This window comes from Hyposmocoma kahamanoa, unplaced genomic scaffold, assembly GCF_003589595.1.
Source record: "Hyposmocoma kahamanoa isolate Upper Pololo Valley unplaced genomic scaffold, ASM358959v1 224, whole genome shotgun sequence".
NCBI classification, from domain to species: domain Eukaryota; kingdom Metazoa; phylum Arthropoda; class Insecta; order Lepidoptera; family Cosmopterigidae; genus Hyposmocoma; species Hyposmocoma kahamanoa.
Genome location: NW_020653743.1, coordinates 10,687,002 through 10,712,010, shown reverse-complemented (window position 1 = coordinate 10,712,010; position 25,009 = coordinate 10,687,002). Strand labels below are relative to the sequence as shown.

The following is a 25,009-nucleotide window of genomic DNA, read 5'->3' as shown; positions in this document are numbered from 1 at the left end:
TGTTCAAATATTATTAGCTTATGAAAGGGAAGACAACAAAAATGCATAATATATACAGGGCAATCTTGTACTTCCAATGATGCGACAATGTTAGAATTGTCCCCATATAGGCCCTTGGCGTAATAAGGTCTCATCTGCAAAATGACAAATTTTCTGGAGAGAGATTTGAATATTCTAGAAACGAAATTAGTCTATAACTTGTTGTGCTTTTTTAGTAGAGTTATAAAATTTCACAACTTTTGGGACAGGATCACATGTGGCTTTATTGTAATGTACGATGTAAGGTACGATGGCAGCCTTAGTTGAACTACTGTTTCAATATCGTTGCGGGCACGTTCCAATCCAAGGTCACATTTTTTTGGCACTAACAAAGGTAATAAGGTCCGGTTTAGCAAATAATTTTCTTATAATTTCAGAGAAGCTATCCACGTGCCATTTATGTCTCGCTTCGTGGTGTATGCCAAGCGAACAGATGAGCTCCAGGCCCAGCTGCGAATGTTCTGCGTCACCGATGACAAAGAAGACAAGGCTCTGGAGAGGATTGAAAGGTTCCTGCAGGTTGCTAAGAGTCGGGATGTTGAGGCAAGTTTCGTAGGACATGTGGAATCCAATTCTTTTTAAGACGAATAGTTCAATGTCGTTACTTACCATCAAGTAAGAGCTTATATCGCAAAAGAAATTTTTATCTAGATATTGGCTACCTGATGGGCTGAAACTAAACCAGGGTTTGCCAGTAGAGGGTGGGTCGTTTGTGACTTTCTGAACAGTAGTCCATGCTCTCTTACTATTCCGCGTCATATCAACATTAGAGATTGTATTCGTCCGCTTTTCTCTCCGGCTTTGATTGACAATGAGTAAGAGCTCATTCCCAGACATCAGGGTATCCTCAGAGAATGGATCAGCAGTGTTCCCATGTCACCAAGCGCGCGACTTGTTCATCACGTCAATTCATATTATTAAAAGAAACTGATTTTGGACAACTAGATTAAATAAATAAAAAGCTGTTGTCGTTGTTTATGTCAGGGATGAAGGTGCCATTATTTGTTCATCCATCGTATATTCGGCAAATTTCACTGATTAAATTTACTGATTGTGTAAAAAGTGTATTCGTGAAATAAGTGCAATGGAATGCTCTTTTACTAATTCGTGCGTAGTCCTCTCACAAATACTTCTTTCTCTTACAAGCTCTTCGTTCAAAAACCTAGCGCGAAAAATACAGTTAGTGTATGAGAACGAGGTTAGAAAATGGAAAATATTCCACACATCTACAGAGAAGACACGCAAACATGCGCACACACTCGTAGCCGTAGTCGTAACACTGGGGTAATCTTGTATCGCGGGTGCCATAGACACACACATAGACAACCACAAAATACACCCAAACTCACGAGAGAAATAAATGTTGGCCATATAGATATTTCTCTCGGCTCGGGAATTAAACCCGGGACCTCTGCATAACAGTCCAGCATGGTAACCGTTCAGCCACGAAAGCTTGTGAAGTCGTCTCGCGATTTATATGCTTTGAGAAACGATAAACTGTACAGGTTTCCAATCTGCAGTATCTGTAGGATTACGGATGCTAGCCAGCACCACATGCTGCAATCTTGATTGATAGGTACCGACGCGAGAATATTGGTCGGGCGCGGACTTTATGGACAAGTTGAATGCCCTTGATATTATGTACTTCACACAAAAGTTTGGCGGTCTCGTAGGATTTTGATTATTTTGAATATTTTTGGGAACATCGAGCATCTCTGCCTTCTTGCTTTGGTGAGCGGGTCGAAACTAGCTCGTAGTGCTAAAGCCCACCTGTCTGATATGATAGAAATATAATGATTGTTTCTTCATAGGTTCATGAAGGTAAACCGATCTACCTAGAATTCGGTGGTAACCTGGTCCCAGTAGCAAAATCAGGAGAGCAACTATCAATTCCCTTCCGTGCATTCAGGGAGAACAGAGTTGCGTTCCCTGTGATGATCAAAACTCAGGACCTGGAGCCGATGTGCCGATGCCAATTCATGAGGGATCCGAAGGTCCAAAAAGGAGAACCCTCGCCGGCGCCTGTAAGTATTGAAGAATTAATTGACTAAATACCTTCCTTGTCATTTCACTTTTTAGGTTAAACAACAAATCCTTCAGTCGATCATGGTATTTGGTCTGTGATAATGATAGTAATAATTATAATCAAAAGTAGTAGTCAGGAAATCTTTTTTAGTCTGAAAATCTTTGGAGGAAGCCTATGTTCAGCAGTGGACGTCTTCCGCTTGATATGATGATGATTATCAAAAGATCAACATAGGCGTACATATCTGAACCACAATGAGAATGTTCTTGAGGCCTGGTCAAAAGTAATAAAAATGTTTAAAACTGCAGGACCGCAGCTAGTGGAGCCGTAGTCTCTGTGTATCTCTACATGTCATGTATGTGTTCGATGAAGAATCCATTAATTAAATACTACTATTTAGACTTTCAAGTTTAGACTTTCGGTATTCCAATCAGATCGCAGTGCTAAACATCATGGTTCCCGATGAAGTGGCGGTAGATAGGAGTTCGCCGCAGCCCACTGACAGCCTTCCACGGCGCACCGCTGAACAGGAGCTCATTTGGAGACAACGTCTTAGTGATCCTAGGTAATTTTGTTAATTTGGAGTATTATCAGTATGTTACGCGATAACTCCGAAAATATTCCACCTGTAAGGATGGCAATAATTTGCAACCCCTAATGAACACGGCTTATTGGATTTCACCTACTTTCCGTTTACCGATTTCAATAAAACTTGGCAAGTAGATGTAATTATTTATTTATTTAATTACTAAATTTAATATTTATTTTGGTAGCTACCAATGCCCTTTTTTATAGGTATATGAGAAAGTGTGGCTAAAACTAGTCCATGCAAATTTTTCGAAATTCGTTCTTACAGTTTGTTAGAAAAGGTAAGGTAAGACATGAATAGAAATAGTCCACAGAATAACAACAACTTTAACGTAATTGAAAATGAAACATTTTTCTTTTTTTTATAAAAAATAAGTACGCATTTGACCTCCATCTCACCTGATGGAAAGTGATGATGAGGTCGACGATGTAGCATACACACCTAAACAATGCCTATTCACTCTCACCTTGAAAAGGTCCAAGTTATAGCGTTCGGGGGACAAGTCCGCAGGTAGGGAATTCCACTCTCTAGCCGCTCGCCATATAAATGGGGAAGCGAAACGCTTCATGCGAATCCTGGGAATATCCACGACATAGGGGTGGAATCCCAGCCCACATCTAGTCCCCCGATGATACAAAAGGGGAAGGCGGAATCAAATTACTCAATTCCATCGCACGCTCTCCGTGATACTATCATCAAAAAAAAATCATATTGTTAAAATAAAATAAAGTACTTAAATTAATAACTTTACTATTTTGAACTAGAGTTCAGAATAGGGTGTTTGCATTAATATTAGACATAACCGGTTGATGACTTTACCATCTCAGTCAGCCGTGACCATGGGACTCGAAAAGGAACCGCGAAAACCTCAGAACTCGATAACTATCACAAACATTTTTATTTTGCTGGAAAACATTTGGTCCTCTCTACTAATATCCGTTTGATTATTTGCTTCTGTGGTTGGGGCGATCAAAATCTTATTGTTACACGTGCTGCTAAAAAGTCGGACCTTTTGTATATACTCTGTATATATATTAATTATATAACCACAATATATAATCTGACTTTTCAGACTGGAAGACATCTGCAACCTTCTAGGCAAGGATTGGGTCGCTCTGGCCTACGAACTGGGAGTAAGCTTGGCCACTGTCAATCAGATTCAGGCAAAGAGAATTACTGCGCCGGAGCAGGCTCAGCTTATGCTGAAGCTGTGGAAGACGCAGTCCGGAACTAAGACGCAGGGTAATATTGAGACAAATAAAAAAACGTTCCGTGTCTTAGTTGGCACAGCGTCTGACACGGTTTCCTAGAAGACGTCGGTTCGAATCCGGCCGTATCGAAGGAACTTTTTCTAAGTGTTCGATGTTTTGTATTAATAATTATAACAAACTAGAGGAGTAATTTCACAAAAAAAAAATTGAATATCAATTTAATAAAAATTTAATAATACAGTGAATAGCGACATCTCTCGCCACGACTGGTAGCTGTAAAGGTACTAACTGGGTGACAAATCGTTACGTGGCTTAGTTGTTATAGCGTCTGCCACGGTTTGTTAGAAGACGTCGGTTCGAATCTGGCCTGATCGAAGGAATTTTTTCTGAGTGTTCGATCTTTGTATTAATAATTATAACAAACTAGTGGAGTAATTTCACAAAAAATAATTGAATATCAATTCAATAAAAAATTAAAAAGTCGTTGAAAACCAAATACAAAGATCCGACAACAAGCACATAGAAAAATTCGTGAGATCCGTGGGTTCGTTACGTGGCTTAGTTGTTATAGCCTGACACGGTTTGCTAGAAGACGTCGGTTCGAATGCGGTCGAATCGAAGGGTTTTTTCTAAGTATATGGTATCTTCGTATTAGTAATTATAAAGAAGTTAATTGGTAAAAGTCTATGGAACAATCTGAGAGGACTGCTGACTAAAAAACATTGCCAGGTTTCAGGAATGGGAAAGATCTATATGAAAGAGTAGTTTCTGAAGAGCCTATTAATTTGATTAACAACGTGATAGTTAACATTTAAGAAGCAACAAGATGTAAACTTACATAAATTAATACTTACAGACACATCTCTCGAGTTGGCGCTTTGCCGCATCGGTCGTGATGACATTATCGCCCCACAGTCTGACGTCACCAATGAACGACGTATACAGCGCAATATCTATCAGGAGAGACAAGCGTCTGAGGAGATAGAAGCTTATAAAGGTAAAATAACTAATACGTATTTTATTTCGCAACGAACTATAAAGTGGCGGCAAGTATAACTATAATCAAATAGTCACTGAACGTAATGAATGCTAACCTTTTCTGTGACTTCGTTTGAAATATTAGTAGTTTAGGTACTATCTAATCTAGGACAAAGATCAATTCAACTTCAACTAAATCCATATAGCCGTTTGTTGGCGCTATTAACTAAAACGTACACATATTATGTTCAACCCTTTGTATATTTATTAATGTATATTGAAATCTTGAGCAATGTCTAAAAGCTCACATGATAGCATTTAAGCGACATTTAAGTTTTAACAACATTTTCGTTTCGGCAAATCTGTCACTCGTGTACAAATTGGTTACAGCGGAGGAAGATAATAAATTAAAGGAGAAGATTCTGGAAGAGAATCAGATTGCGGAGCGCATGCGTGAGACTGAGCACGATCAAGACGAGGCTAAATATTCTCCGGAAGAAAAATCCGTCATTGAAAAGAGCGAAATTGAGAGGACTCCTACGCCTAGTGAAGAAAGTGAGGAAGATGAAGGTATATCATGTTTACTTACTACTGTTTACTTAATACGGTTATTACATTTGCAACCCGATGGGATATGTTAATCTAGGAACGTATTCGTTTTTATGTGTTCATTAAACTTGTAGCATAGTTTTAATAATACATATACTTTATACTCGTGGGTAAAACGTCTTAGGAAAGTTTTAAATATAAACTAAAAAAAATATTTATATTTTCCTTTTTTTAGACGTAAAACGCAGCGTTGCCGAAAGAAAAGAACAAATTACAAGAAAGCTCAGTTCCAGCAAAATTCCAGCTTCGAAACAAAAGAAAGAAATACGTGAAGAAATCATTGAAATCAAGACTCAAATTAAACCTGATATTAAAAAATTCCACGATATAGAACAACAAGTTAAAGTCGAACCTAAATTGGAAAGAACTAGATCTAAAACGTCCCCTGAATCTGTTGAAGAAGAAAAAGAGATAGATGTGCACCAAGCAGAAACTATTAAAAAAGGAGAAACAAAGTCTGTAGAACGGCCTGTTGAACAATTTAGAAAGTTTGATCCTTCGTCACCAGGAAAACCTACACCTAAACACTTACAGAGACATATGAGAAATGAGTCAATGAGATTTCCTTCTGGAGATTTTTCTAATATCACTGTCACACCTAGAAAATCAGTAACTGCAGAGACTAGTGAAATGAAACAAACAGTTGATAGTAAAGTAGAAACATTTACGAGAGAGACTATATCTCAAAAAGAAATTTACTCATCCAGAGTCGAAGAAAAGTTAGACGATGGTGATCGGTCGCCGGATTTGGAAGAAGATGTTAAAGATGTTGCTTTAGCTCCTCTCAAACAAAAGATCAGTTCTTTTGAATCTAAAATGTCAAAGGAATCGTCTATAGACTTGCCTAAGGCAACTGTTAAGTTAACGAAAGAAGCCTTGAAAAAACATACAATGGAACAGGGACAAGGTATTGAATATACACAAGAATTTGTTAGAAAGCAATCTGAACAACTTTCACATATGGAAAGTATCGATCGCGTAACTCAAAAAGTCTCCATTGAAAAGGAGCAACACGCTGAAATTGTGAAATCAGTTAAAGAAACGATACAGCGATTTGATTCCAAACCAAAAATTGACGATAAAGTAAAATCTTTTCCCAAAACAATGAGGACTGATTCTACTTTAGTTCAAGTATCATCTGAAGAAGACAGTGAATTTCTTAAGAAATCTACTGATTCTGAAACGGAAACAGAATCTCAGACCACCGTAAAAGTCGATATAGAGGAAAGAAAATTTAAAGGCAAAATAGATGGCGATGTTTTCAACAAGAAATCTGAAATTAAACCTAAAAAAACTCTCAAAGATAAAGAAAAGCATGAAAAACCTAAAAAACCTGATGACGATGATAAGAAAGGAGGTCAAGGTGTTGCTGTTAAAGTTCAGAAGATTGAAAAGCAAATGACTGAAGAATTAAGATCCAAAGTCAGTGAAGAAGAATTAACTGAAACTTTTGAAGAAAAGGATGTGTCTATTTGCCAGAAAACCAAAGACAAGGTAAGTATATTCTAGTTAGTATTTAATGAAAACTTCTTTACTCTATACCCAACCCTATTTTCCTTATTGTCTTCTTTTAGGTTGAAACCCAAGCTTCTGTAGCCTCTCTATCTGATATTAGTAAATATACAAAAACGGACTCCATGGGGTCTGATTTAGCAAAAAAAATTTCCCAAGAGTCTCCTATACCGTCTATCATAGACAAGACTGACTCATTTACTGATTTGCTGCAAAGCACAGAGAGAGACTTGGAAAGTTTTGTTTCTCAAACCGAATCAAAGGTATATTCTAAAGATTCTAAACATAGAAGTGACTCACTTGATGAAGCGTCACAATTTTCTGACCTAGAAGATCAAATGGGAACAAGTCCTGCGCAAAGGCCTTTAAAAACTGTTCTAGAATCTGTGGCTAAAACTGGCGAACAACATGCCGAAAAGAAAGAAAAATCAACTAGAGATCAAACTCTAGAATTCTTAAAATACGAGAGTGAATTTAGCTCACAAACGCATGCTCCTGCACTTGCACCTAGAGAGTCTGATAAGGTATCCTAACATTTCTTTATTAGAGCTTTCAATTTAGTTACTAAAATATACTCTTACTTATTACATTCAATATTCTAGGTATCACCAAAAGAGTCTCCAGTTATTAGCGCCAAAGCAAGGCAATTCATTGAAACTGTACCCGAAGATGATTCAGTACAAGAATGCTTCTTTTCTAAAAGGATTTACTCAGATTCCTTAGAAGATTCCGAGCACACTGATTCAAGACGCCACTCGGAAGCTGAATCTCTTAAATCAGACCAATCAGATATTAAAGCTAAGGTATCGTCATCAGATTTTGATGAACGAGCCGAGTACGAAGAAACAGCTGATTCTGGTAGTGGTTTTGGAGACGAAAAATTCGAAGAAAGCGTTGGATTCACTGCAATAAAGATAGACCCAAAAGTTTTAATTGAAAAGCAAGATTCGGATTCCGATAAAGAACCTGAAGTCATATTCAAAAAGATGACACCAAAACGCCATTCGAGAACAGAGTCTGTCTCCATTACGCAAATAAGTGATTTGAGTGACATTGAAATTCCTAAAACTAAACAAGAGTTTCAAATAATTGTTACTGAAGCTGAAGAAGTGGACAGATCAGATAAAGATGAGCCTTCAGACAAAATTTCTTCGGAAAGCAGCAGGGAGATCGAAGTATCCGACCGAAAATCTTCTGAAGGTAAATCGGATATGATTAGCTCTGAAGACGCTGTAACAGACAAAAAGACTTCTTCTGAGGAATCTGCTGCAAAGGAGGGTGAGCAACTATTAGAGCTAGGTAAAGAAAGAGATATAGTTGTTACAATTCATGAAACAGTGAAAGAGATTGAAAGAGTAGACGTAAAATCGCAGATAAAAGATGAAGTTGATATAAGTAAGTATAATTATATTAAAGCAGAAAGAAGTTTAGTATACTTCCCGTTGCATAACATTCACGCTTGTATGGTTTTAGTTGATACAGTGAAACGCCAGTCTGTTACTTCAGCAGGCTCAGGATCCATAGGAGAGCTACGCTTAGAAGAGAAACGCCTGTCAGACGCTCATAGTCTCACTGAGTCTAGAGATTATACTTTCGAAGAATCGGAGGATGATATAGGAACTCAAGGAACGCATGTAGATGTTTCACACAAAGTAGAAAGTAAACAAGAAAGTGATCCGAAAACTAAAGTGGCTTTGGGTAACTAGAATCGATTAAAAGATACTAATACAATTAATCGTAGTGCATTATAACATTCTGGTGTTATAATTTCATTATTTTGTGCAAGGTAAAACAACTGAACCATCGAAACTTGCCAAGTTAACACATGGAGATTCATTGGACGACGTGGAAGGTTTCCCTGAAGATCATGTCACTGATTATGTCCATAAACTACCTCATATTTCTGAAATTGGGTATGTTACATTTAATAGCTTTTATGTAATTGATATTGCATAGAAACATGGCTAATAAGATCATTAATTTATTTTGTTAAATATTTCCGACTAAAGTATACTATATTTATGTTTTAGCGCTGCGTCTGACAGGGATATCACTATAGATTTCCTAAGTAGAGAAAGAGATGAACAGCTGAAGCGTGAAACGGTAGTAGCTTCTAAAGATGTTACCGAGAAAGTTTTTACTACCGTCAAAGACCTAAAAAAGGAAACCAAGGAATCTAAGTTCGATGTTTCCAAAATCCGTACAGATACTTTAGGCAAATTCGAAATTAGTGATTTAGAAGAAGAAAAGGGTTCAAAACGATTCGTACCAAAAGATTTAGACTTAAAAGAAACTACAGAAATTACAAAAGAGCAAGTAAAACCTGTTATTGACGATATTCTTCAAAAAGGAACCATCGCTGCTGCAGCGCGAAGTCCAGTTTTAGATAAAGACGTTAAAACCATTACAAAAGATATAGTTGAAACTGAAAAGCGATCTTACGATGCTAAAGCGCCACATAAAGACGAGCGCAGACATTCCTGCATTAGTCCCGCTATTTCATTGGAGAGAATAGCAGAGTCTGATGTGGAAGACGATGAGGATGCTGACAAAGTCGCTCCTGTTTTAGTTCCTGAACCTCAAAAAGTGGAAAACAAAAGTACTACCATTAAAAAATCCGATTCTGCTATGAAGCAGATGGCTGACAATATAGAAATCATTATTAAGCAGGCATCTGAAGACGTTGACTTATCTTCTGAAGAAACTGTGCCTCCACAGCCCACAAAACCTCAAGATATTGCTGACCAAGTTTCTGTAGATTCCATAATAGAACAAGCAGTAACAACTGTAGAGGAATATTTAGATTCTTCCAAAGATATAAAGCATCAAGAGTTTGAAGATAAGAAAGAAATTAAAATTGAAGAAACGAAAATATTTGCTAAAGATAGACCGGGTTTAATGAAGTCCCTTTCTAGAGATAGCGGTGAAATAATGATTATGCCAAAAAAGAAACATGCCAGAACATTTTCAGTGCAAAGTTCCCCGGAAGAAGTTGAAGAACAGATTTATACTGACTCTGAGTCCGGTTAGTGTACATTTATCAATATTTTCTTGTAACAAAATTTAGTATAAAGTTATGCCGTTGATAATAACTGGATTGAGTAATAGAGCAAAATAAATTGGTTCAATTTGTTTTCATTACGTTTTTTATCTTTATTTATTTAGGAAAAAGTTCCTAAATAAATAAAAGTATACAATGTATATGTCAGTTCCATCGTACCCTAAACTAAAGCTTACTTGTCTGGGCGGCGCTGTTGGAGAGCCGATTCAACAAATACTAATAGTGATTTTGCCTGTTTCGTGGGGATTACTTAATATACAATTTATAGCACCTAAGGATGTTCGGTTGATCTGCAGGTCTCTCGTCAATGCCGCCCTCTATTGTTTGTACCGGACACATTCCAGTAACAAATGATATGCATCTTCTACTACTCCACATAACTCGCAATTAAGAGATTTTTTTTTTCATTAAGAAAGCAAAACTGTTTGGTGGAACGTGTCCGGTTCTCATCCTTAGTGCGATGACAGCTATTTTTCTACCGTAGTCGCATTCTGCAAACCAAGGTAAACGAAGGGGCTGACACTGAAGACACACGCGTTTCATATCTGAGTATTTGCATAATACATTTTACACGATAATATTGACATAATATTATAAAAAAGAACATCATTTATGTAGCATATCTAAAAAAACTGTTTTAGATATGGACAAGGCAAAAGTTTTGGAAATCATTGAGCCCAGCTCTGAATTCGATGGAAAAGTACCAGCATCCAGTTTTGATACGAGAAAAATACGAACGGATTCACTAGATGACGCTGATGACTTCCCTGAAAAAGAGGTAAAATTTGTTATTAGCGTTCAATTATAACAAAGTCCTTGTAACTCTTCTGGCTTGGCATAACACACAAGTGCAATAATATAAAAGTGATAATGACCATTTTAGAGTTTTAAAACTTGTGTTCTTTGCACCCAAAGAGTGTTAGAATACTTAGTACTACATTTTATACGTTTTTTTAGATTGAATTTGATGGTGAAGAAGATCCATTTAAATTTCAAGATAAGTCCCAAATGCCACAAGGTTCAGAACCTAGCACCAGCGCTTCCCAACCCGATATTGATGACGATAAATCCACAGATAAGTACCCTAAGAAAGCTCATTTCGTAGAAAGTATGCTTCGTTCTGATTTAGTCTCAAAATCTACGACGGAGTCATCAGTTACAACAGTAGTATCCACTCTTACTAAATCATCAGACGAGGAACAAAAATCCGTTCTTGAAGATGCTACTTCGGCAGACTTTTCTAAAATCAGTGGTGCTGATTTAGCCAAAGACCCTTCTAAAACATCTATCGAAACAAAAGACGATTCAAGATTTGAAGAACCGGTTGAAGACCGAGGTACTCCAGATTTATCAAAAAAATCCATTGATCTTACAAAAGATTACTCAAAATCTTCTATCGATAGCAAAGATACATCAAGAGATTTTGCAACTAACGAGCTGTCTAAGGATTCTACTGTAGATCTGACTAAGGATTACTCCAAAGCGTCGATTGAGAGTGTCAAGGAAACGTCAAAATCAATTGACGAGAAGACGTTTTCGGAAGATCATTCTTCCCTAGACGTATCAAAGACTTTAGCCTCTGATGCATCAGAAGGTATAACAATGAGCAAAGACTATGTAGCAACGAGTTCGTCGCTAGAAACCTCAATAAAGACTGAAAGTAAACTTGTAAGTGAACATGACGATAAGTCAATGGAAAAGGTTATTTCAGAGAAAGATATCATTGGTGAGATTGAAGAACAAATTGCACACTTAAAATCTGAATTCCAAAAAGAACATGAAAGTATGAAAGAGGAATCTAAGAAGGAAGCACAAGAAAAGGAAGAATCAAAAGAAAAAAAGACAGATGTGGACGACGCAGCTCCTGATATGAAAGAACTGAATAGAAGATGCTCTAATCTTCTAGAAGATATTTCGCAGGGTGCTCTAATTCGAATTGATTCTAGTCATGTTACGCATGGTAAGAAATTTTTGTAAGCCTACTTTTTCTTATGTATGTTATTTTACAAGAATTAACAATATTATGTATGTATACTTATGTAGCAAACTCCGCAGAACGTCTTCTCGTTTGTTCGTATTGTTCAACAAGGGAATAAATATTAATTACTGACATTATTTTTAGATCTAGCTGCGAAATTTTCAAAGACTCCACCCCCGTCGCCTGTTGATTTGATTGGGAAAGGCAAGATTAAGACGGAGGAATGTTCTGGCGATAGGCATACCGGGCTACAACTAAGAGGTTAGTATAGAAATAACCGCACAGGTGGTGAAATCGTTGCAGAAATACTACGCCGGGATCGGTATAGTCTGTCACAGGAGGCACAAAAGACAAATAATTTCAACTAATTTTATTTTATTTTTTATAACAACGCACACACCCAACATAGCCCCGCACTAGATAAACCCTGTATCGCGGGTGCCATGGACACACACATAGATAACCACAAATTACACCCAAACTCACGAGAGAAATAAATGTAGGCCATACAAATATTTCTCCCGGCCCGGGATTCGAACCTGGGACCTCTGCGTGGCAGTTCGGGATGGTAACCATTCGGCCACGGAGGCAGTTTCCCCTCATGACACTACCACATAATTGGTCTAAAACCAATCAATCCCGTTGCGGTTGTCCATTAACTTGTGCATTAAAATTATTAGTCAAAATGAATTTAAATTCCTTTTTAACTAAGATGGGGTACCGCGACTGAATTCATATTAAGTAAAATAATTATGCTCATTATAATGATATAACTATACACAACAGTCGTAATTTCGAAACTACAAAATACTAACTTGAGTTGTACAAGCGTAGCACTTGACACGATAGTCAAAGTCAAAGTCAAAGTCAAAGATGATTTATTCCATAGGTAAAATAAATTTACACTTGAAAACGTCACATTTAAGGTACTGCTCGTTCACTACGCTGACCTCCCTGAGAAGAACGAGCAAGAAACTCTAGGGATTGCTCTTTTCAAATAAACTTAAATGCTATGGAATACATTTTGAATCAAATTTGTGTGGATTCAGGAGCCATGTCGTCTTTCCATACATCTTTATCTAACACGTAGTCTTCAATTTTGTAATATGATTTTTCGATCAAAATATTTTTAATGTAGTTTTTAAACTTAGGAAATGATAAACTTAATATATGCTCCGGAATCTTATTGTAAAAACGTATACAGTTCCCCATAAAAGAGTTGTTTACCTTGGTTAAACGAAATCGTGGTACCATGAGTTTGGACTTAGCTCTAAGGTTAATATTATGGATATCTTCTTTCTTATTGAAATTATGTATATTTTTACGGGCATATAAAATATTTGAGTAAATGTACTGTGATGCCACAGTCATGATACCAGTCTCCTTAAACTTTTCTCTGAGAGATACCCGAGAGCCTAGACGGTACACAGAACGAATCGCTCGTTTTTGCAATACAAATATGGTTTGAATATCTGCCGCTTTACCCCACATGAGAATCCCGTAGGACATTATACTATGGAAGTAACTAAAATAAACTAGTCTAGCAGTACTAACATTGGTAAGCTCACGTATTCTGCGGACTGCGTATGCAGCGGAGCTTAATCTGCTGGCTAGGGACGATATATGTGGAAACCACTGAAGTTTACTATCTAAGGTCACTCCCAAGAAGACTGCTTTATTAACAAGGTCTAACTTTTCTCCGTTTATTTCTATGCTTGGACTAGTCGATTTTACGTTAGGTAATTCAAATTTAACACATTTTGTCTTCTTGGCATTAAGCAATAAATTGTTAGCATTAAACCAATAAACTACTTTAGAGAGGGTATCATTAATACGGTCATAGTTAATGTCATGTCTGTCTGTTTTAAAAATCAAGGATGTGTCATCAGCAAACAACACTATTTCGCAATGGTCCTTAACAAAGAATGGCAGATCATTAATATAAATCAGAAATAAGAAAGGTCCAAGTATTGAGCCCTGCGGAACACCCATTTTTACTGGAGAACCCAAAGAAGTCGCTCCATTTATGCCTACTTTCTGAATTCTACCGTTGAGATATGATGAGACAAGTTTCGACGCCTTGCCATTTACACCGTAATGTTCCAGCTTACTAATAAGAGTATTATGATCAACGCAATCAAATGCCTTTGAGAGGTCACAGAAAACACCAATAGCGTTCTGGGATCTTTCCCAAGCATCAAAGATGTGTTTTAGTAACGCTACCCCCGCATCGCTAGTCGATCTACCACTAGTAAACCCGTATTGTTCACTATGAAAAATATGATTCCTACCGAAATAGGACAGTAATTGAGATAGCATAACCTTTTCGAATATTTTACTTAAAGCTGGTAAAATTGAAATGGGCCTATAGTTGCTAGGATCAACTTTCCTACCGCTTTTGAATAAGGGAATAACCTTGCTGTATTTCATTAAATCGGGAAAAACACCTTCGTCAACGCACCTATTGAAAGCTACAGCTAACTGTGGGGAAATGAGATTAATAACTGAGTCTATAACTTTAGTTGATATGCCCCAGAGATCTTCAGTTTTTTTAACATGTATTGACTTAAAAGCTTTTATGATGTCTTGTGGATTAACATGACGAAAATTAAATAAACTGCCACAAACGTTAACATTTTCCTTTAGGAGATCAATAGCAAGTGAAGGGGAGGAATTTAATGATTTTGTAGTGTTCACAGCAATTTCCGAAAAGAACGATTCAAAAGCTTGGGCTACTTTATCTTTAGATTTTATAAGTTTGCTGTCTAATTCTAAAACTATATCTCTATCGTGTAGTTTAACCCTGCCTGACTCTTTATTTATTATGCTCCAAGTAGTTTTAGATTTATTTATCGATTGTCTAATTTTGTCGCTGTGAAACTTAACCTTAGCAGCTACACAAACTTTTTTAAATATTTTCGAATAAATTCTAACATATTCTATGAAATTGGAATTATTATTATAAGTTTTCATAGCATATAGCTCATACAAACGAGACCTACTCTTATGAATACCTACTGTTGCCCAGTCGTTGAATTTAGTCTCTCTATGGAAAGTTAATGTTTTCGATTTAAATATATTGTCAAATTCATTTTTAATTAAACCAAATATCGTGTTATATAAAGTATTTGGATCCTCCGGTATATGGGATAGGGAATTTAAACTGTTGCCGATATTATTTTGAAATCTAATTATTCGTTCTGTGGTAATCGGTCTGCAGAGAAATTGGTCTACCTTCTTGCTCATTTTACAATTAAAAGAAGCCAATTGGCCACTATGGTCGGATCTTAAGCAATTTATTATTGATTTAGACACTGCGTCTGTGTTACAAAAGATGTTATCAATACAAGTAGAAGAGGAGGCAGTAATGCGAGTTGGTTCTAAAAAAAGATTAATCAAGTTAAAACTTTGAAATAAATTAATGAGTCTTGCAGAAGTAGAACAGTTTTCCAACAGGTTTACATTGAAATCTCCACATATTACTACGTTTTTTTTGGTTGGAAAAATCCGCTTTAAACTGTCTTCCATAATTAATTCAAACTCGTTAAAATTAGCAGAGGGGGGCCTGTATACACATAAGACGACAAACTGATCCAATTCCACACATGAAATCTCAATAGATAGATATATAGATACGGCAGAACACACAGTGTATCTAGAAATCACAGTAGACCTACTATAGCCAGTAGAGCGCTAGATGTAGAAGCTAACAATCCATAAAATTTAGGTTCCGAATCTTCGTTCCTGGACGCAAATCGTCAATCTCCAAGAGCATCTTCAGCTGGAGACAGTATGTACAGCGAAACTGAAGCTCATCAAAGTGGTCAGTATTACTAATTAGAATGTAGTTTTATTTCATACTGTTTGTTTAATTTTTTTAGTTTGAAGGACTTGGTTGTGTAAATTACTTTTGGTCTAAGTAACGTTTTAACGTATTTTTTAAGTCGGTAAGCGCGTCGTATATAATGTATTGGGTTACATAATTATATACTTTCTCTTCAATTACGTAGGATTTTACGTTCGTTTACACAAATAAGTAACGATTTGAAGATGAAATAATTAATCATATTGCAAATAATCATATGTACTTTACACAGTCAAGCTTTATGAAAAAAATCCAATTCCAGTAAAGATTATTAAAGATAATAATGTAAGCTTATTTGCAAATTTACGTAGTCTAGTGGCAAAGTAGAGTCATAGCGAAACTTTACTCCTAGTCCTACTCGTAGTAGATCATACGAAAATCCTTGTTTTGCCACGATGTTTTTGTTGGACGCCAATTATCGCATGTTTATTTTTTCATCCAGATGTACACGTAGGTAGAAATCATTATATTCTTACCAAATAAGGTAAAGAACTCTGATAAATCTCCAGCAGCACAATAAATGTTGATGAACAATTGTAAAACGCACTAACACTTCCGAAAACTTCAAGGGGCCAAAAATTTCATAGAATATTCATAGATCTTTGACAAAGTTGTGAATTGTTAGCCACCCGTCTCACTACGTCCGTAACGCAAATATACGTCAGCACAGTAATTTTACTTTCTTTCTTGCGGAGCCCTTACGTTGCAATAGGTAAGTGGACCCACAAGCAAAAAGATCATCGTTTATTTTATTATTATCGCTTTTTTATTCTTCTACAAAACATTGATTTCCTTCAATTTGATTCGCAGTTTTTCATTCACCTTTGAGTAATGTTTCGCTTTGATTCAAAGTCTTCTATCGTTTGATTTACCATTTCACGAGCTTGCGTTGTTATATCATCTCTCATCCACCTGACGACAAGCATTTATGCTTTCTTTAGGTGCTTCGATTGCCTATTTTCCCACAAATTGTATATATTAGGTGCACCTGTAAACAAAGAATCTTTTCATGAAATCTAAAATATTGGGACTAGCATAATAACTACTTTACAAAGACTGCTTGAGTCTCACGAGTCAACAATTGATCCCAACACATTATACATACTAATAACCTTAAATCTTAAAAGCGTCGACTTATTTATTTATACAGAATTTTTTTCTTTACAGAGGTTCTGACGGGGGCGTCCAAGGTACTTAGTACAGCTGCCAGACCAAAATCTCCGACCAAACACTTACCCGACAACATGTCTTTCATTAACGTTGACCAACCGACTATAACTACTGGAGCAAGAGAACTTGTAGACAGAACCATCGAAAAAAGCATAGATGTGATTGATCAGATTAAAAAAGAGCAATTAGCTGTTCAAATGGAAGAAATGCGAAAAAGTAGTTCTTCAGATACTTTTTATTCCGAATCTCGTGTGGAAACATCAACTTCGTCGTCTTCTGTTCATAAAATCGAAGGTGGTGAGCTTAAATTTCAATCTATTGATCCCCGATCTATGATGTCCGATATGGTTGCCAAATTTGGAACCACAGATGAATTTAGCACAATTTTAACCCATAAAGAAACTGAAACTAAAAAGATTTCAGGACAAGAATTCTTCATTGAAACTAAACAGGTTTCCTCGTCCGATGATGATTCACTTATAATAAAAACTGAAACGACCCATGAATTGCGTGGACAAGAACATGAGGTAAGAGAAAAGACTGTGGTAAAAAAAGATGGAGATCAAACCGAAACTTCGCAAAAAAAAGTGGAAAAAGCTCACGAGGCTGCTGCTAAGAGGTCTGATATAGAAACGAAGACTGTGTTACGAAGCACAGATGACACGGATATTATCAAAGTAGAACGGGAATTTTCTGAACAAGGTTTATATACGGGTCGTCAAACTAAGTCTGAAGAGAAAATGACAGCCATTAAAGATGAAACTATAAAAAAGAAACATGAAATTAAGATTTCGGAACGAGATATGTCTCATGAGCAGTGGGGTAAGGAATACTTCACACAACCCGGAGAATTAGAAGATATCAAGGAAGATGAAGATAAATCTAAGACGGCATTTGTGGAATCTGCTCTTAAAATAGTAGAAAAGGATGAAGTGGTGTCTACTGTAGAGCTATCTGAAAAGGGAAAAGTTGTTAGTTCTAAAGTGGAACATCACAAGGAAGAATCAATAATTGAAAGCAAAGAACATGATGATCTAAGTTCAGAAGCATCCTATGCTCCAAGTTTCAAGAGTGAAACTGCAGATCGTCGAGGATCTTCTGAAACCAGTCCTAAAAGTAAATCGAAGTCTTTCAAAAAGGATAACGAGGTGTATGAAGTAGATTTTATCAAAGAAATAAAAATCTCAACGTCGCCTGTTAAGAGCACCTTTAGCCGAACTGGTAGTCAAGAAACTCATTCAGAGTCTGAAGCAGCACCAGATTTGCCTCAGGATGCAGATACTCCAAAAAAAGATAAATCCACAAAATCACCGATTAAACTCCCACAACAACAAATTCAAGATCAAGTATGGGAAGTGTCCTTACAAAAAGCTGATTCATTCGAAATGGCTGACGACATTCCGAAATTTTCGAATATAAAAGCAAGCATCGAGACAAGCAGTGTAGCAAAGAGTTCCGATAGTGATAGCGATAAGAACTTAGAACTTAAAACTGTTGTTGAGACTAAAGCGGAAATAACAACCAAAACCAAAACTGATATGTCACCCAGCATTTTAGAAATTTCCGATGATTTAAGTACAACATCCAAAGACATCATGATCAAATCTGGGGAGAGCATCGACACAGAGTGTATGGTTAAGTCGTTAGAATCTCATGAAGGAGAAATATTGCAAAAATCTATTGATTCAACTATGAGCGCTGAAACTTTACACCCATCTGAATTTTCAACTGAAGCTGATTCAGCTTTTCTTACCGGAACAGATCAAAAAAGGGAAGAAGTGAAACTAGTGAAGGAAAAGAGCCTTGAAGACATTTGCAGCAGCGGTTACGATACCGATCTTTCCTCTGCCGAGTTTCATGCAACGAAACTTGAGTCAGAACGGGTGGATTTTGATTCATTGATGTCTGCTCAACCACTGACTGACTTATCAGTTTTGGAAAAAACTATAGATGAAGTCAAGCAGTCTCTTGAAGCCGCACAAGTGGAAATTATAAGTGAGAAAAGCGATGGGAGTAGTAAGTACAAACAGTCGCCTTCAGAATTTCAATTTAAACTTCTAATTAGCCCAGACCGACCTGAAGTTATTACTGAAGAACCTCTTCATACGGAGGAACATGTTGTTAAAACTGTTTCACAAAAGAAAAAAGAAGATAAAATTAACGATAGCCAAAAGTCAGAAAGTGTTTCGCAAAAAGTAAGCTCTCAAGATGAAGCTACAATTTCTGATGAAGACAAAGATACAGTGCAAATAATGAAAGAGTCCAGTCCACCTTATGATGGTGGTGATATTTCTATCAGATCAGACAGTGGTCCTCACTCGATCTTGGAAACTGAAAGTGAAATCATTCTTTCGGACCGAGATGGATCATCCAAAGGCAGCCCTGAAGTCAAATTGAGAGTGCATAACCATTTAAAAACCAAATTAGGTGTTGGGGAGAGACGGTCAGCTTCTGAAGTGGAAGGCTGGTCAAGTTCTGGCTCAAGCCATTATCACAGTTTCGAACACTCTGAAGGCAGACCATTATCTTCAGATATTGAAGTTATGATGACTGCCCAGAGCGGAACTGAATTTGAAACCGCCATGACAAGTCATGACGTTTCATCTCAATCATTGAGAACTTCAAAGGACTATTATACTGCAGCCAGCTCACTTACTTCAAGAGATAGTATGAAAAGCCTTGATTCTGATGGGTCGAGTCATGTCGCTAGTATCGATATATCAGACGCCTCTGAAACTCTTGTTCCTTCGGCTAACGAATTGAAAGAGGAGTTGATGGAAAGTAGTACGTATATTGAGCAGTTCCTTCACGAAGGTGAAAAAGCTCCTGTAACAAAATCGAAAGAAGTTAGTGACGAAGAGTCTGTTGATGACGAAGAACAAAAAGGTGACATCCTTGAGCCAATAGGCAAAATGAAACGATCGCACGAAATGCGGTTTCAGCCCAAAGAAATGATTCCCGAACATTTCCCAATCGAAGTTGCTCCGCAAAGTGTTGAAGTTGAAGAAGACAAAGAAGGATCCGACACTACCATATCAAGCCAGTTAAGGACTGATGAAATTCTATCATCGTCCATTTCGAAACTTGACATATCCTCGTCAATATCTCAACCTGGCTTAGACAAAGATGAAATACAAGATCAAGTAACAAAAACATCATTTCATGAACAGCAAGCTATACCATTCGCCGTCACTAAAGTGGAAAAACCCAAACGAGAGTTCGTTGACGTTGAAACTGAGATTATTCCCGTTGGTTCAAGTAAGTATGAAGAAATTATAAAGCAAGGTAGTATTACTACTGAAAGTAAAAAGATCCCTAAAAGTGAAGCAATGATAATCACTAAAACAACTGTTCAGCTTGAAGAAAGTGCACCTAGTGAAGAACCATGTGAAGCAAAAGAAGAATGTAGAAAGACGGTTATCAAAGAAGTGACGATCGTGCCAACTAAAGAGTTTCCACCCAGCCCAAAAGAATTTATATCCTCAAGACTTGACATGTCCTCATCTATGTCTGAACCTGATTTAGACAAAAGTGAAATAAGAGAACAAGTAACAAAAGTATCTATTCACGAACATCATGCAATACCATTTGCGGTTACTAAAGTGGAAAAACCGAAGCGGGAGTTCGTTGACGTCGAAAGTGAGATAATTCCATTTGGCTCAAGTGAGTACGAGGAAATTGTAAAGCATGGTAGTATCACCACTGAAATTAAGAAGACTCCTAAAAGCGAAACAATGAAAATCACTAAAACAACGGTTCATCTTGAAGAAAGCGTACCCAGTGAAGAACCATGTGAAGTAAAAGAAGAATGTATAAAAATGGTTGTAAAAGAAGTGACAGTCGTGCCATTCCCAATAACAGAAATTCAACCCAGCAAAAGAGAGTTTGTTAACGTTGAAGAAGAAATTATACCCATTGGATCAAAGCAATATGAAGAAATCTTGAAATCTAAAAGCGATTCTTCTGTTCCAAAGACGAAAACTGAAAAAGCCATTGTTAAAACTCCTGACTCTGAGCTAGATAGTAAACCTAGTTCCACGTCAAGTTTAAAAACTCAAGAACATTTGTCAACGTCACAAACACCCGTGTCTGCTCCTAGCCAGAGTTCAATTTCGACTGATAATGGCAAGGAATATGTTTTGGATGATATGTACGATATTTCTGAAACACCTGAGCTAAGATCAGAAAAGGCAGAAAGCAGCAAGTCCGAACTAGTAGTAACGACAGAAGAAAGTACTGTACGTTACGAAAAGGAGCAAGATTCACCTACAAGCGATGAATTTGAAATGGTCGATAAACCAAGCGAAATGGATGACTTTGTTGTAATTGAAGAAGTTGCTAAAGAAGCTCAAGAAACAGATACTGAAGGCAAAAGTTTGCACATTAGGGCACAAAAATACGTTAAACGACATGACACGGAAGTAGAAGAATATCTTTCTAAAGCATCGAAAAAACAAGAAAGCACAAGCAGTGCATCTGGGTCTTTATCTGACGAAGAGTTACTTCAGTATGAATTGGAACAGAAAAGGTTGCAGAGTCAAGAATTAGCTGAGATAGAAGCTGGAAAACGTTGGATACAAATGCAATTCGAAGGTGATCCAAGGTATGACTACGAAAGAGTTCCATTAGAAGATATAAAAGAAGAGGAAATGACTGATTTTGATGCAAGCAGGATAGGCAGCTTAAGTTCTCAAAAGGAATCAATTGGAAGCTACGGTAGCTTCAGGAATTCTTACGGAAGTCTCTCCGAATCTGAAATGGCTTCTCGCATCAGATTTAGAGTTCGAGGTGAAAACGATGATATTTCAATTAGTTCATTACAAGAATTTGAAAATCTTGAAAAAGCCTTGATGGAACAATATCAACAACACTCTTCATCGTCTCAAGATTCACTAAATGGTTCTTTACCCAAGCGTTACGTACTGAGTAAAAGTTCAGGCGATGACGTTTCTGTATCAAGTCTGAAAGAATTTGAAGGGCTAGAATCGGCTTGCTTTGAAGCCCTGAAAGCCGAAATATTAGCTAAGCAGAAAGAAGCTCTCTTACTAGCAGATCCAAAGGTTGTCAGTAGTAGTTTTCTGGAACAAGAGAAACGTAGCAGCAGTTCTGATGGCAGTCCACCACAGAAAGGAGGCAGTCCAAGCCAGAAAAGTGGAAGCCCATCTCAAAAAGGGAGTCCTTCGCAACGAGTTGGAAGCTACGGCAGTCCATCGCAGAAATTGCTGGCTGAATCGGTTACTATAAGAAAACTAATCGATCAAACAATGGCCTTGGAACAAAGGATGCAAGAACAAATCACACCAAAAGTGGTTACTGTAAAGAAATTTGATGACAGGGGCGCTTATTTTGTGCCAGAACCTGATACTTCTGTATGTAAGCCTGGTGAAGTGACGGAAGAGTGTAAAAAAGCATCATCATTTATTTGCGCTGCAGCACCAAGCGATGGCTCAGCTGAATCTATACCAGGAGATTGTGAAGAGATGATGAAATTATTAGAAAAAGAAGAGAAATCCCAACAAGCTTCTGTTTCAAGAACTGTTGTTGATAGTGGTGTTATAGAAGTTGTGAGAACAACAACGATGATCCAACAAAAGTTCGTCGATGGTAAGAAAGTTTCGGAGACTGTAACGAGCACAGATGGGGAGGGTGGTGTTGATATACCAGCAAGACCGAAACAATATGAAGAAGGTCCAATGTCTTTCGGATCAGAAATGTCTTCTTCAGTGGCATCTCAACCTTCTGAGCTGGACAGTTTGATGACAGTTATTGAAAGACATTCCTCTGCAGGGGAAATAGTAACTGTGACAAAGCAAACAATAATAACAACAGAGAAACCTGAAGATTTGGATTTTTCAAGAGAAGCGAGTGTCGTGCGTGAGCTGTCTCCTTCTTCAGGAAAGTCGATAGCTCACAGCGTTATATCCTTCTCTGGGAAACACTTTACAGATCCAGCAAGCGGTTCTTGGAGCGGACAGGATGAGGAGCTCAGCTCATCAGGGAGTTTTAGCAAGTAAGTACATAAACATACGTACCTATATACCTAATGTATGGTATGGAATAGTGCAACAGGATGATATCCGCAACTCGCCGCCGTAGCATCCATTTTGCGCCAATATGTTATGTATGTAGTTATCTTTTTGTAAACGAACCAAAACTTAACAACATAAACATTTTCACAAATCTGTGTTTTCTCTCCCGAGGCTTATTTTTTTTTAATCTGAAGCTACACAAAATTTATTAATTTTGAACCCAGAAATAAATGTTATCCGACCTATCTAACCACTGAATCCAACTAAGTTGAAAACGATTTAGCATGTCGATTTCCAATTATGCCTTGTCTTCAGGGGTGCCCGCGCAGACTTGATGCTTGGCAGCACTGACAGCTTGGAAGCCACCAGTTCGAATGCCACTCGTGCCACCTTTAATTACGAAGTCGATACGCCTATGACCGGGAGTCTTACTTCTGGAGGTAAGCCTCACACTTCATTTGCACTTTTTTTTAATATTGTTTAAACATACAGAAAGAATCTATTTGTATAGTACTTAAAGTTGAAAATGAAAAAAATTAAACTTAAAAGATTTAAATTCAGAAAATTTTATCAATAGAATTCTGGCTTCGTGTCCTCTATGGATCGTAACTTACATACATATTATATCATCTGCCTGTCTCCCACAGTGGTAGAGAGAGCACGGACCTTCACTCCCATGAGTCGCTTCATACATGCCCTTTTATTCTCGTATTCTTGATACTTTTAAGAGTCGACTCTACCTCAGCTCGAAATCTAATTTTTCCCGTACTAATACGGTAAATTTTGCTTAGGTCCGAGAGGCAGGGACACTGACTTCTTTTCAGAATTTATTTTCCTATACACGAAATTAAAGCGTTTTGAAAAATGTACATCGTATATTATACGTGTTCTATGTAGTTCAGTTGATATAAAATCATTGGTATATGGAAAGTATCTATTGAATACAGCGGTTTTCTTGTAAAATTTCGAGGTAAGTTTGTGTTTTTTTTTCTATCGTGCAAATTTTTAGGAATCGTGTTTTTACACCGTATAGCAATCAGTGTATATCCTCAATTGTACTATATTTCTTTTCCAAAGTAATTGATTCAACGCTTTCACTGTTGTGCGGAATCAACCAATGCCATTTGAAGTTGTATTGACTCTTACCCCGTCCTTTTTGAGCATTTCCCCAATCTGATTGATATATGTAGGCCGAGGTCTATTCTTATCACGCCTCCATCCACATTCACTCTATTAAATTTATGCCGTTAAACTACCAACATTCATTCTTTCTATATGACTAAACCATCGAACCATCCCCCTTTGTCCTGGTACATAGAATCTTTCATGCCACAACGCACTCTTACTACACAGATATAAAGGCAATAGATTATTTAGTCGTCCACGTGGGTTGCTCTATTTGCAAACAGTATTTTTAAGCAGTTTTCACGGGAGCATGTGTTAGGTTTTTCAAGAATGTTTTAAAATATTTACGTCCTGTTTTAAAATTCAATTTTGGTGATTTCACAATTTGAATATCAATTAAATATTTTGAAACAGTCGTTAAAACTTAAAACATGCTCCCTGAAAAATTTAACGTCCTTTTTTACAATCTTCGAAGATATGTAGAAAGCGAACACTGAATTTCCTTAAAATTAGGTATGATCACAATGTATGTTTGTTAACGTATGATTTGCCAAATCATTTTTGTTTATTATAATTATTCTGAATCATTCACATCTTTCCCCATTTCTTAATATTCCGCTTAATACGCTGCCTTAACAATATTCCACCATTTATAATTCACTATAAAGTATTCAAAACTTCCAGCTTTGCCAATCCCTAGCTTATTAAAACATAACTAACAGTGTAAAATTAAGAGCAGTTTTAATAATAAAAATATCACACTGTTAATATAGGGTCTTTCAACAAGAACTTTGTTTTCTAAAACAAAATAAAACAA

General features: G+C 37.0%; 1 protein-coding gene across 1 annotated transcript in view; it reads left to right on the top strand.

Moving 5' to 3' along the window:
* The window catches only part of LOC113228281 (ankyrin-2-like), a 69,871-nt gene that overhangs the window by 34,728 nt on the left and 10,134 nt on the right, over positions 1-25,009 (top strand). The window contains exons 29-46 of the mRNA XM_026461546.1: positions 417-582; positions 1,851-2,063; positions 2,500-2,630; positions 3,727-3,896; positions 4,722-4,862; positions 5,234-5,413; positions 5,628-6,960; positions 7,068-7,488; positions 7,567-8,359; positions 8,438-8,662; positions 8,751-8,877; positions 8,995-9,989; positions 10,667-10,803; positions 10,983-11,985; positions 12,148-12,264; positions 15,731-15,826; positions 17,036-23,048; positions 23,383-23,507. Of these exons, the coding sequence (XP_026317331.1) occupies positions 417-582; positions 1,851-2,063; positions 2,500-2,630; positions 3,727-3,896; positions 4,722-4,862; positions 5,234-5,413; positions 5,628-6,960; positions 7,068-7,488; positions 7,567-8,359; positions 8,438-8,662; positions 8,751-8,877; positions 8,995-9,989; positions 10,667-10,803; positions 10,983-11,985; positions 12,148-12,264; positions 15,731-15,826; positions 17,036-23,048; positions 23,383-23,507 (12,386 nt within the window). The remainder of the gene's footprint in view (positions 1-416; positions 583-1,850; positions 2,064-2,499; positions 2,631-3,726; positions 3,897-4,721; positions 4,863-5,233; positions 5,414-5,627; positions 6,961-7,067; positions 7,489-7,566; positions 8,360-8,437; positions 8,663-8,750; positions 8,878-8,994; positions 9,990-10,666; positions 10,804-10,982; positions 11,986-12,147; positions 12,265-15,730; positions 15,827-17,035; positions 23,049-23,382; positions 23,508-25,009) is intronic.